Below are 13,411 nucleotides of genomic sequence, written 5' to 3' on the forward strand. Positions count from 1 at the left end.
AGGGGGCGTGGTTAGATGAACTCCCAATTGTTATTTGGTCTTACAATACAACACAACACTCAACTACAGGGGAGACTCCGTTCAGAATGACTTATGGGGCGGACGCCATGCTCCGTGTAGAGATAGACAACAGTTTGTGGCAAAAGGCACCGAAGTTCGAGGGCGAAAATTCCTCAAACATGGAGATAGAGCTGGACTTGTTGTCGGAGACACACAATGAGACCCGCCTCAGGGAAGCCGCGATGAAGCAGCGAGCTGCGGCCAGGTATGACACAAAAGTAAAACCGAGGGAGATGCAGGAAGGGGATTTGGTGCTCAAAAAGCAAACAGGAGTCACCGGAAACAAATTAAGCCCAATCTGGGAGGGGACCTACAGGATCTTAAAAGCTTTGGGAAGAGGAGCATATCACCTGGAGAGCTTGGATGGGAAACGGGTGCCACGATCCTGGAACGCAGCAAGGTTGAAGTACTATTACAACTGATAAGGCGAGAGCGAGCTGGATCTGAGGCGAAGGAAGGCAGTGCGCCTCACGTAGGCTGCGAAGTTAAGTGCTAAATGGAAAAACATACTTTTGTACTTATCCCAAGAAGTTATTGGCCAAAAGCGCACAAAAATGGTAAAAACAAAGACACGTTCTTGTTCTCCATCTCGGGAGTTTGTTGGCTATCACGCCTGATTGAAAATACAAAAATTGTATCCAGCAATTTCAATCACACTGAATTGCGGCGAGAGCTCGGTGGGAAAAATTCCCTAAAGGTGGCAATCCCAACACGACCTTGATGTCTGGGGATTGCTCCGGAAAAGCCGACGCAGCTCGCCGTCACTCGTCGGCGATGTGTGCGGATAAGCTTCTTATCCCAGTAATCTCCCCGAAATATGGGCGAGCATTTTTCAACTAGGCTCGAAAGTCTCGGGTAAACCCATATGGCCATTGGGCACTGAGAAATTGTAAGTCCTCACCTAATAAGGCTGGAGGGGTCGCACCTGCTCTTACGGGAAATATTGGTGCGAACAAAAGACTCAGTTCAAAAACCGAGCAACGAGTCCTAGTTGAACCTAGCACACCATCAATGTCGTCAGACGTAATTCAGAAACAGAGAAAATCAAAAAGCGCTAAAACGTGCGAGAGAAATAATATAATAATGAAAACCGAAAACAGATAGCTTAAACTAAGATACGACGGGTAAAACAAAATAGTACTAACATTACAATAATCCAATATAAAAATAGGAAGTAAACATTGTTCTATCTGTCTCTTCATTTTTTCTCCACAGCATCTCCAAGGTCAACATTGGCGAATCCCGGTGGATCTTCGACACCCTCCAGCCCGGCGGGCGTAATCTTCTTAAAAACTCCTAAGGGACCAAGGTCGATGTTCGGATGGAGATGTTTGACTTGAGCCTTGGCGATCAGGAAGCCGCGAATACGCTCATTGGCCACCGCTTGAGCAGCATCGCCCCTTATCCTCTCCTCCAAGGCGAGGGCCTGGGCGTCTTTCTCGGCCAAGAGTTTGCGTTTTGACTCCAAATCAGAGCGAGCATCGGCAAGAGCTTTACTCCTGTCCGCCAAGTCCCGGCGCAACTTGGCGATTTCCTCATTCTTGGCCGAAAGGTCTTCCTTCTGAGAAGCAAGAGTAGCTTCTCGAGTTCCAAGAGTTTTGCGGAGCTCTTCAATTTTGCTTTCAAATTGTTCCTCTTTCTTGTCCGCTGCAGCCTTCATAAGCTTCACCTCAGCGAGTTTCTTCTGCATCTTCGCCGTCTTTTCCGTTTCCGAGGTCAACTGTTTGGACAACTTGGAGCAATTTTCATTAATTTGAAGGTTGGTCGTGCGCAGCTTCTCCACCCCCTGCCGGAGTCCATCAATCCCGGAAAGGGGGCGGGCTTCCCAAGCCACTTGGGCGAACAGGCAGCCCGCTCGGAGGAGGTTGGACACAGCTTCTTGGGCAACGTCTTGCGGGTTCTGGTTGGACGTTTCCCTCAGTTTCTCGAGGAAGGGATGAGAAAGTAGGAAGGAGAAGGGATCGGAGCTTGATTCGCCAGTAGGTTTCTGTGGACGATTCAGTGGGGGGTCTTTTTCCTCGCCAATAGCCTTAGGAGAAGCAGGAGTTGGCAAGTTGGAGGCAGAAGTTGAGAGGTGAATGACAGTTGTTGAGGACTGGGTTGTCGGTGACACCGGGGGGCGAGAAGGGCCCTTAACCTGGGCAATGCTCGCCTCGCCTTGGTGAGTAGGTTTAGAAGGGTCTCCCGCACCAACCGGGACGGGAGTGCCAGAGGCAGTGCCCTTGATGACCCTATTTTAGTAGTGTTTTTAGGGTCATTTATTAGTTAGTTTTGTGTCTTTTTTTTGAGTCTCATGTAGTGTTTCATGCATTCTCATGCATTTTTATCTTTATTTGTGTTTTCACTTTGTTTTGGTAATTTCATAGTTTTATAGGGACTTTTCTTGCATTTTAATTAAGTTTAGGACTTGCATATCTTTTCTACTTGAATTGAGGGTCTTTTGTGCTAATAAACTCTTGGAAATCCTAGATATTTTCCTTGCTTTGTTCCCAAGCAGCTAGGTCTGAAAACTGATGAAGAAAGAAGGTCAAGAGGCTCGGAGAATTGAAGGGAGGCTTAAATGGGAGTTAAGAAGAAGGTCAAGAGGCTTTCTAGCATGTAGAGAGCGCTCAGGCGCTCGTGTTGAGTGCCTGAGCGCCAATTGATTCGCTGTTTACATGATGCTAGAAAGGAATTGGCGCCTGAGCGCTCCTGTTGAGCGCCTGAGCGCCAATTACCTCCAGAGGCTGCTTTTTCCACTTGGAATTGGCGCTCAGGCGCTCTGAATTGGCACCTGAGCGCCCATACTCGACCTGTTTGCCTATAAATAGGCTTTTTGTCATTTCTTTTGTAACTTTTGTCATTTCTATACATTCCTAAATAAGTTAGAAGTAGGGTTAGGCTCTGGAGCTTGAGGAGAAGCATTCTCCAAGTCCATGTTCCAGGTTTTATCCTTCTTTTCTTGTATGGATTCTATAGTCATGCTTGGCTAAACCCCTTTTGCTTTGGTTTCTTTGTAAGACTTATGATGTTTTAATCTTAATTCCTATTTCTATTCATGATTCCTCTGAGTAAACCCTTGAATCCCATATCCATGCTTTATGTTTCAAGTTAGAACATGTGCTAGCTTTATGCTTTTCTATAATAGAACGGAAGTTTGTTATAGATTAGGGACTTGTTGTGGGATTACCTCTTCTATACTTGCTACTAGGAATAGAGGAAGGGTTGGGGTTTGTTGGCCTGAATTGCATGCTTAATGCCTTTAGCAAATGTTTAGGTTATCAAGGAATTGTGCCTATCTTTTGGCTTGAGAGGATTGTCTATGCGAGGCATCGATAGATGATTGATTAGGCTAGAACATCAAGGAGAGACTCAGAGTTTTGTGGATAGAATAGGTTGATTAGAACTGAATTAGTCAAGCAAGAACCCAAGGCATGCTCACTATTGTTCTCACACACTTATATTTCAATTGCTTGTTTATTAATCACCAAAACAATCAACCTTTAAAACTGAATTTTACTCGCTTTCCTACCGTGAACTCGAGGCTTAAACTGAATTCTCATACCAATTCCCTGTGGTTCGATAAATTAAAACCGGGTAGATCACGATGCTGCCAGGGGCGGTCTTGTTCCCGACATCCGGTAGTTCGGAGAAGGCCCTCTAATAATGGAGAGTGGCAGAGCCCACCGACCTTGCGAGGAAGGTCAGAGATAGATTCGCTAGTTGACAGTTCTGATGGTTGATCAAGAACTCCTTGATCAGGGGCTTCTGAAGTAGTGGAAGGCAGAGTGGCGAAGGTCGTCAAGCGATGGGCTTTAATCTCCTCAACAGAAAACAAGGCCCCTGTTGACGACATCAAAGAAAGTAAAGAGAGAAAAGGGAGAAGGAAGGGATGAAGACTAACCAGGAGGGGAACCGTGAGGAGAAGAGCAAGAGCCGGAGTGGGGATTCGTGAGATCAGCAAAGAGACTCGAGCGAGAGTCGGGGGCAAATATGGGAGCAGTTAATAGAAGATGATGAATGGTGTGAGGGAAGAGAACTCAGATGTTGGGTGTGATAAAGACTAGAAAATTGTGCCTCGTTGTGGTAAATCATCATGGTAAAGGGGGGCCCACACACAAAAGTGTGACGTGGGTTCCGGAGAGTAGGGGCAGCGCTTTAAGTGGAAAGCCGTGACGGTTGAAGCTGGTTGGTTCAAATTTAAAAAGTAACAAGATGTTGACATAATTCGAAAAAGCGTTTTAAAGGTGGCGGTTGAGGTTATGTGGATTTACTAATCCAAACATTGTTTCAAGGCGCGACGAGTGGAAAGGATGCAACATGTGACAATACGTCGCGATTTGGGGCATGTGCATGGCTATGCCGAGTCAGGCGGACGAGAAGCCTTCGCCACAAGCCTGCTTGTGGACTTGGATCGCCTGGAAGAGGAGAGCACGGCTGGAGATCCAAAGTTTTGATTGTGAAGGCTTTATTTATCAGGCCATGTTGGCCATTATTTTTCACTTTTAGATTTTTAAGGTTTTTTAGGTCTTAGTCAGTATTCTTAGGGATTTCGCCTTGTTTCTTGCTTAAAGACACACTTAGCTCTCATGCTTCGAGCTCGATGTCTTGTGGACTTGTGGACTGGGCGAGACCCCTGGGTCCCTCGCCCAGGGGACTTGGCCTTGGGCGGGGAACGCACCATGACCTTGGGCCTCCCTTCCCGAGGCCCAACTGGAAGAGAATGAGGCGCCGAAGCCCAACTCCACCTCTATAAATAGGAGGGAAATACCAATTGTAAAGGACTCTTGGCTCATTTGAGTAATAATAGCATTGAAATTCAGTTACATTTTCTCTCTCTAAGTGGTTAGAGCTTCTCTCTCTAAGCATTCTCATCACCTTCTTCATACTTTGGGTACTACCTTCTCTCTCTATGTTCTAGCACGGAACAGAGGGAAACAAGGGAGAAGAAGGAGATTCGTGAGAGAGCAAGGCAAGGGGGGAGAGTTGATCATCTTCTTCAACCATTCATCTATTTCCTTCAACTCTCTAGGCAAAGATGACTGTGACAAAGAGTGTGGTGCGTACTTGGGAGCTGATTCTCAGTGAAGAGCACAAGGACGAGGCTTGGGTGTCCGACGCGCACCAGGTCAGCCAGATATACGTCGGCAATGCTACTTGGACTGGCCGAGACTCCTGGGTCCCTCGCCCAGGGGCGCTGGCCTGAGGCGGGGATTACATTAGGGACTTGGGCCCTTGTCCCGAAGGCCCAACTGGCCCATTAGGATGATTTAAAGGCGCTAGGCCCAACTTCCCCAACTATAAATAGGGGAAGGATACCAATTGTAAGGGACTCTTAGCTTATTTGTGCAATAACAAGCTTGAAATTCAGTTACTTTCTCTCTCTAAGCGGTTACACACTCTCACTTCTCTCTAGAAATCTCACATCACGTTCCTTGCATCTTAGGTACTATACCTCATCTCAATATTCATGATGGAACATTTGGCGCCGTCTCTGGGGAACGATAGATTTTGATTCCCGGACTATGTAGATTGCAGTTGGATTTGGAGAAGTTCAATTCTCCGTGTGAATTTTCTTCAGTTTTTAGTTTTCGCTCGAAGTTTTTCGGTTCACTATTCAGGATCGATGGAAACACGTCGTCGACGACGCGACGAAGATCAGGAGCGGCGGCGCGGCTCGCCTCCACGTCGCGTAAGAGGCAGGCCGCGACGCGAGCAAGTTCGTCGTGAAGAAACCGATCAGTTAACTCCTCCACCACCACCTCCACCTCCTTCTCCAACGCCTCCGTTACCTTCTCCGCCGACTTCACCGGAGCAATAGAGATCACCAACGCACTCACCCGGAGCTTCGGGAGAGGAGAATCAGGTACCTCAATCACCGATCTCTGGCCAAGACTGGAGGCGCTTGATCCGTAGCGTTGATTGAAGGTATGAAAAACGGTAGAAAGGGGGGGTTTGAATAACGTTTTCAGTACAAAACTACCACCTTAAAGATTTTGACAAATCTTTCGAGAACTTAAGTGCTAAAGATAAGAGATAGAAAAGCACACAAGGATTTTATCCTGGTTCACTTGATAAATCACTCAAGCTACTCCAGTCCACCCGTTAAGGTGATTTCTTCCTTCTTAGAATGAAGGCAATCCACTAATCAGGTAAGAGTTACAACTGCACTTGAAACCTACAAGTGACTAACAATTACACTGACTTAGCTCACACTAAGATTCACTCTCTTAGTCTTCTCTAGGATCCGATCAAACTTGATCTCCTAAAGGAACTACCACTAAGATTCACTCTCTTAGTCTTCTCTAGGATCCGATCAACCTTGATCTCCTAAAGGAACTAAACAAACTGTTTATCAAAGAAATGTTTACAAGAGATTTGCTTCTAAAAAGCTAATAGTAAACACAATGAATTTCAGATGAAAGAAAGCTTAGAATATTTTGAATATCTTGCGCGTTTGTATTGCTTCTTGTATATTCTTGTAGCCACTTCTTTCAATCTTCAGCCTCTATATATACTCCAAGGATTAGGGTTGAGCGTTGCATGGGAAATGCTACCGTTGGAGGGCAGTTCTGGAAAATCCAGCTTCTGCTGTGGCTGAGAACGTTAGGTAGGTCGTCAGGAAGGTACACTTGCTTTTGTACTTGGATAGCGACTTGACCTTTTAACCTAGGAGACTTCTGATCAGGGGAATACTTCATATTGGAACTTGTGAAGCCGGTTGATCAGAGTCAGAGGGAAAGCACAGATCCTCTGACCATTGTATCTTCTGATTCTGAACTCAGAGGGAAGAACATGGCCTTCAGAGTTTCTTGCTTCTGGACTTCAGAGTTTCCACTATTCAGCTTCTGGATCTTCAGAGTCTTCTACACCATCAGAACATCTGAACCTTCAGTGTTTCTTGGTTATCAGAACTTCTGGATCTTCAGAGCTTCTAGCGACTGAGTCCACATCAGAGTTTGTATATCTTCAGAACTTCTGAAGCTTTTCCACTGTTCATACTGAACATGGTGAATGCGAAAGCGTTGCTTGGGTTACCCTTTATACACAGTGCTTCTGATTTGTGTGAGATTGAGATGAGGTCAGAGCCTGTAAATAGCACACTCAGAAAAACACGTTAGAGTACCACAATTGTTCATATCAAAAGGTTAACTTGTAATCATCAAAACATGAGTTGTACTACTAGATCAAAACTTGATCTTACAATCTCCCCCTTTTTGATGATGACAAAACTAAGATTTTTGATGAACAATTCTTAAACAATAAACTGAATTCACTCAGAGTTTAGAGATATAGAATAAGACTTATCCTGATGTGAATAGTTTATCTTGCTCATTCTGAATTCAAGTCACTGCTTGATTCTGAGCTTAGCTCCCCCTGAATCTAATACTTGATGAAAACGTTAGTAAAGTCTAGATTCTGAGCTAAAACATATAAGAGTTCAGAGTGAAAAGCTTATGACATAGATGAAAAACGAATAATCAGAGCGCATAAGTGATCAGAGTCATGGACAGGGTATCAGAGTCTTGGGTATCAGAGTCAACTTAGAATCACTTCAGACGAAGTGAAATGTATTCCTTGTATTTGCCCAGTGACACATCTATGGTCATGAAGGTGGAACTCTTAAAATCTCCAAAAGAAAAGTAAGTCACACTAACACATCTTACACATCAAAAACTGGGTTTACTCCCCCTTTTTGTCATAAGCAAAAAGCTTGGGGTGTGAAAAACTTAGCGTGAAGTACAAGGTACTCCCCCTTAGAGAAGGTCTAAGTTTAAAGAAACTGAAGACGATGTAAGAATCAGAGTTAGGCGATAATAAGTAGAAGAGTTAATGCAAGGGATGAGCGTTTACCACCGGCCAAGTGGGTAAATAGAAGGGTCAGTTACCAAGAACTTAACCTCGAGAAACTGTAGGAGCATTAACTTTCAGAGAGAAAGTGAAGCCTATATAAAGCGGTGGAGAAAAAGGTAAGCTTCACACCTCGAATAATTTTCAGTAAGAAAACGATGGCATCATACAGAATGGCATTAGAAGAGCTCAGAAGGAAGGCTTTTGAGGAAGATATGTTCCTCAATATTAGGCATCCCGATGGTACAAAGACCATACAAGAGCTGACGAAGACACTGCTGGAAGAAGATCTTGGTCCAGAGATGGAGAAAGATCTGAAGGAGTTCCTCTGCTTCGTGGAGGAGATTCAGGGGCTTTGCCAGCGGGAGCTGAATCTGCTGGAAGAGAAGGAGACTGTGGAAAAGAGACTTAAGACGATAGAAGATAGTCTAGAGAGAGATGAGCTGAGCATCAAACTCGGCAACATAGAGTATACACTGGATCGTCTGGAGAAGGAAAGAGTGGAGCAGCGCCAAGAATGCAGAAGAATGAGGAAGGATCCTCCATTCTAGATATAGGGAATAATGTATGATGGAAAGAATTATGATGTAAACATAGAACAATTATGAATAAAACAGGTTTTGCAAACATATGTGACACAAATATAAATAGATATATGCATATAGAATCACAAACGAACAAATGAAAATAAGTAAATAAAAAAGAAACAGAGTTTAACAAAAAGGAAAACAAAGTAAACGAAAGAGGAAAAAGAAGAAATCCTAAGACTAAGGTTTGTCGGTGCGGCGCAGAAGTTCCATCATCATTTGCTTCATCTCAATCAGCATGGATTCATGAGTGTCAAGACGTTGTTCCATGATGTCGAGTCTGGATGAGCTTGTCTGAGTAGAGCTGGAAGGAACGTTCTGAGCAGCTTGAGGTTCTGGAATGGAAGCAGAAGCAGCAGGAGTAAACATAACTGGTGCAAGTCGCTCTGCCTCAGCCTCAGCTTCAAGACGCTCTGCCTCAAGTCTGGCTTGTTCAGCCTGAGCTGCTGCTTGACGTGCAGCTTCTTCTTCTTGCTCTTTCTTGCGCTTGGCTTCTTCAATAGCTTCAAGAAGCTTATTTCTCTGTTCTAGTTCATGAAGAGCCACCCTTCTGGCAAACCTTTGCTTTGCAGCCTCAACGCTCTGACTTCCCTCTGCATGCAGGAGCTGCATCATAACGGGAAACTGAGCCACCAGCCAAGTGCTCAAATTGTTCCACTCATCAGCCACATGTTCAGCATTCTCACTGAGGTCAGTCTGACCGTGCACATTGCGGAGCCTCAAGGAGGCTTCATGATTGAAGATATTGATGCACTCAGAGAGAGATGTGGGTTGAAGGTGAGTATAGGGAATTATGGAGAGGTTGGTTTCAGGAGAGGCTGGGTGATTGCTGCTATGAGCTTCAGAGGCCCCTTGTGGAGAACCAATGTTAATTATGGGTGCATTGGGTTCAGAGGTTCCATGGTGAGGGTCTGAAGTTTCAACCAGAGGGTGAGGTGATCTAACCGAGGATTGGTTAGACACTGAGCGTTCGAGTTCAGAGTCTGGTTGAATTGGCACTTGTTGGTCAGGGACAGGGTGAGCTTGATGAACTAGGGGATCTGCCTCTTGGATAGGATTGGCCAAGATAGGTTCATCTGGGTCAACTAGACGTTCAGGTCTAGGGCCAGGATATTGCCTAGGGCTTGGACAGGTAAGGTAATATTCTTCCAAGGCAGATACCTTCTCTTTCCTAACCTCCATGAATTTTCTAATTGATTCAGAGGTATTGGAGGGAGGAGAGTCAATGACATTGATGGGGAAGGATACAGGTGTGAAGGCGGATGAAGAGTCTGTATCCGTGGTTCTGACAGCAGGACGTGGTGATGCTCTGGGAGCAGAGTGATCAGACGTTCTGGGTTGTGGTTCTGTTGGTTTGGGTTCTGGTTGGTTTTGGGTGAGTGGTTCAGAAAGTAATGGGTCATATGGAATGGTAAGGAGAGAGGTTGGATCTTCTGACCTAGAGGGTTGGTTCTGAAGCAAATTCCAGAGAGGTGCTTCAGTAGGAGAAGTTTGTGCGGCTGGTTGGGTTTCAGGAATAGGAGTGAGGGGATTTGAAGAGTGTTGGAGTAAGGCAGAAATTGGGAAGTGCATCAAATAAATTCAAATCATCATCAGAAGCAAGTGCAGGCTTACTTGAATGTGCTGATGAACGAGTCACTCTGGCAGGAGCTTCAGTCCTTCTGACCTCTGCAGCAGCTGGTTCCACCCGAGTAGGCTTCACCACAATTCTGACTTTCTTCTGCTTCTTCTTTGGAGGACCATCCTCACTATCATCACCATCATCATCATCAGGCTTGCTCTTCGCCTTCTTGACCAGAGGGACATCAGATTCCTCTGAGGATTCGTCCAGAACCATCTTCCTCTTGGTTTTCTTCTTGGGAGGAGAAGGAAACTCTGGAGCTGGTGGAAGTCTGCTGACGAAATCATCAAGGTCAATCTCGAATCCTTGAGCCCTGAGGTCTTCAACATAGCATCTGATGGCTTCAGGATGGTCTGCTTGAGTCCACAGAGGGTAGTCATTCAGAGGCATTCTTCTTCCTCTGATCTCAGAAGATGTGTCCTCATGAGCAGGAGCAATCTTCTTCTGGACCAAACCCATCTTCTTCAGAGAGTTGGCAGTGAAGACATCGCTGACAATTGTGCTCAAGTCCTCTGTGCAACCAGCATCGATCAAATCTTGCACCAAGTTGCTTTCAATGAGAAAGTCTGAGAGCAGCCTCCCAAAAGGGATATATTTGATTGCAGACTTGATGGAGGAGGTGGTGCGAGACTTCCGGATGCATTCCTTCAAATAGGAGAACAGGAAGTAGGGAAGGCAGATCTTCTCCTTGTCTTGAATGAAGAACAGCATCGCCTTCTGGTTGAAGTTGATGTAGTCTGGAGAACTGCCCTTTGGTCGCTGATTGATGCAGTTGAGCAGGATCTTGTGCCAGATCCTGAGTTTAGGGTGAAGATCCATCACCTTATAACTCGTCTTGCCCGGTTTGAAAGTGGTGTATAGGGCCTTGTTGACGATGTCCTTGGTTCTGGGTTTCAGCTTCGATTCCGTCAGTGAGAACCGATACCCATGAGCAGTTTCTGCACCTAGCAGATTCACGAATGACTTCTCCGTGATGATGATCTTCCTACCCAGTATGTAAGAGACCACCTGAGTGTCATCACAATCGGCGTGCTTCCAGAATTCCTTTACCAGCTTCTCATACACCGGTCCTCGAAGTCGATTGAAGTAGTTTCCCCAACCTTGAGCTTGGACTTCAGGACGAAGATCAAACCCATTTGCAGCCAAGTTGTCGAGGTTGAATCTCCATTCTGCCAGGACTTGGAGTTCCTCAGGAGGAAATACACAGTGAACGGCACAGCCCCGTTCTGCAATAGGAACAATCTCCTCTTGAGCTTGAGCTTGTTCTTGTGCTGGGTTCTCAGAGCCTCGTTGACCCGTTGCCAAACCGACTACCATATGAGGGAACTGAGGTGCATCTGCAGTAGATCTTCTGGTTTGTCTCACCATTTTGAAGAGGTTGAAGGTTTGAGGTAGAAGATGAAGTTTGAAGGATGAGGAGAGATCGAGAGAGAAATTGAGAAGGAGGCGGTTTTGAAAAGCAGAGAGTGCGAGAGTGAAAACCGGAAGTGAGAGAGAACGTGTGTGTATAGTGGGTTTTATCAAATAACCGTTGTTGATTCAAAAAGCACTTTAAGATCAACGGTTGAAAATTAAAGATAGATAGTAACAGTAAAATACACAATCACACACAGGAGATAAGCATATCTACACGCAATCATAACAGACTGTCACACGGGCACAAGGAACTATGCATCAGAAATTCTGACGCACGTGTTGCTGTCTCAGCTTCAGAGTCGGTACCAGTGGGTACACACACTCTGATTGAGTTACCTTCTGGACTAGACATCTTCTGATCAAGAAGTATCATAGTCAGAGGTTCTGATCCATCTTCACTCTGGACAAAAGTCCATGTTTAGATTTTTCAGAATAAAATTAAATCTATCTTCAGCTAAGGGCTTTGTAAAGATATCTGCCCATTGATGGTCAGTATCAACAAACTTCAGAAGAAGTACGCCCTTCTGTACATAATCTCTAATAAAATGATGCTTTACCTCAATGTGCTTTGCCCTTGAATGCAAGATAGGATTCTTACTCAATGAGATAGCAGCAGTGTTATCACAATAGATTGGGATATTGCTCTCAAGGATCTGATAATCCTCCAGCTGATGTTTCATCCAGAGCATCTGAGTGCTGCATATTGCTGCTGAGATATATTCTGCCTCTGCAGTTGATAGTGCAATGGTTGATTGCCTCTTGCTTGCCCATGAGACTAGATTGCTTCCCAGAAATTGACAATTTCCAGAAGTACTTTTTCTCTCTGTTCTATCTCCAGCATAATCAGCATCACAATAACCTGAAAGCTTATACTCTGATGTTTTCTTATACATCAAGCCAAGGTTAGTGGTGCCTTTCAGATACCTTAGGATCCTCTTAACAGCAGTTAAGTGGGTTTCCCTTGGATCTGATTGGAAACGAGCACATAAATGAACACTAAATAATATGTCTGGCCTGGATGCAGTTAAGTATAGAAGTGAACCTATCATGCCACGATAGAGCTTCTGACATACTTTACCACTTATATCTTCTTTTTCCAGAATGCATGTTGGATGCATTGGAGTCTTGGCCACTGTAGATTCCAGCATATTGAACTTCTTCAGAAGTTCTTTAGTGTACTTGCTCTGATGGATATATGTTCCTTCTGGTGTTTGATCAACTTGTATTCCCAGAAAGTACTTTAATTCTCCCATCATACTCATCTCAAATTCAGCCTGCATCATCTCAGAAAATTCTTTGCATAGAGATTGATTAGCAGAACCAAATATAATATCATCAACATAAATTTGCACAATTAAGATATCATCTTTATAAGTCTTGCAAAAGAGAGTTGTATCTACTTTACCCCTTACAAACTCATTCTCCAGAAGGAATGAGCTAAGTCTCTCATACCATGCTCTAGGAGCTTGCTTCAGACCGTAGAGTGATTTCTTCAATTTGAACACATGGTCTGGTTTCTTTTCATCTTCAAAACCTGGGGGTTGATGAACATAGACTTCCTCTGAGATATAACCATTTAGGAAGGCACTCTTTACGTCCATCTGATGTAGAATTATGTTGTGATTTACTGAGAAAGAAATCAATAGTCTGATTGCCTCCAGTCTTGCTACTGGAGCAAATGTTTCAGTGTAGTCTATTCCTTCCTGCTGGCTGTAGCCTTGAGCAACTAGCCTTGCCTTGTTTCTGACTACATCTCCTTTCTCATTTAGCTTGTTTCTGAATACCCATTTCGTTCCAATAACATGGACATTCTCAGGCTTCTTCACTAAGCTCCAAACATCGTTCTTGGAGAATTGATTCAATTCTTCTTCCATGGCCAGAATCCAATCCTTGTCCT

At 44.6% G+C, this 13,411-nt stretch overlaps 1 protein-coding gene across 1 annotated transcript in view; it reads left to right on the forward strand.

The window, feature by feature from the left end:
• The first annotated feature begins 5,077 nt into the window (after positions 1 to 5,077).
• The window catches only part of LOC130712871 (uncharacterized), a 19,103-nt gene continuing 10,769 nt past the window's right edge, over positions 5,078 to 13,411 (forward strand). The window contains exon 1 of the mRNA XM_057562685.1: positions 5,078 to 5,167. Coding sequence (XP_057418668.1) covers positions 5,078 to 5,167 — 90 coding nt within the window. The remainder of the gene's footprint in view (positions 5,168 to 13,411) is intronic.

Source organism: Lotus japonicus, chromosome 4 (assembly GCF_012489685.1).
Source record: "Lotus japonicus ecotype B-129 chromosome 4, LjGifu_v1.2".
Lineage (NCBI taxonomy): Eukaryota > Viridiplantae > Streptophyta > Magnoliopsida > Fabales > Fabaceae > Lotus > Lotus japonicus.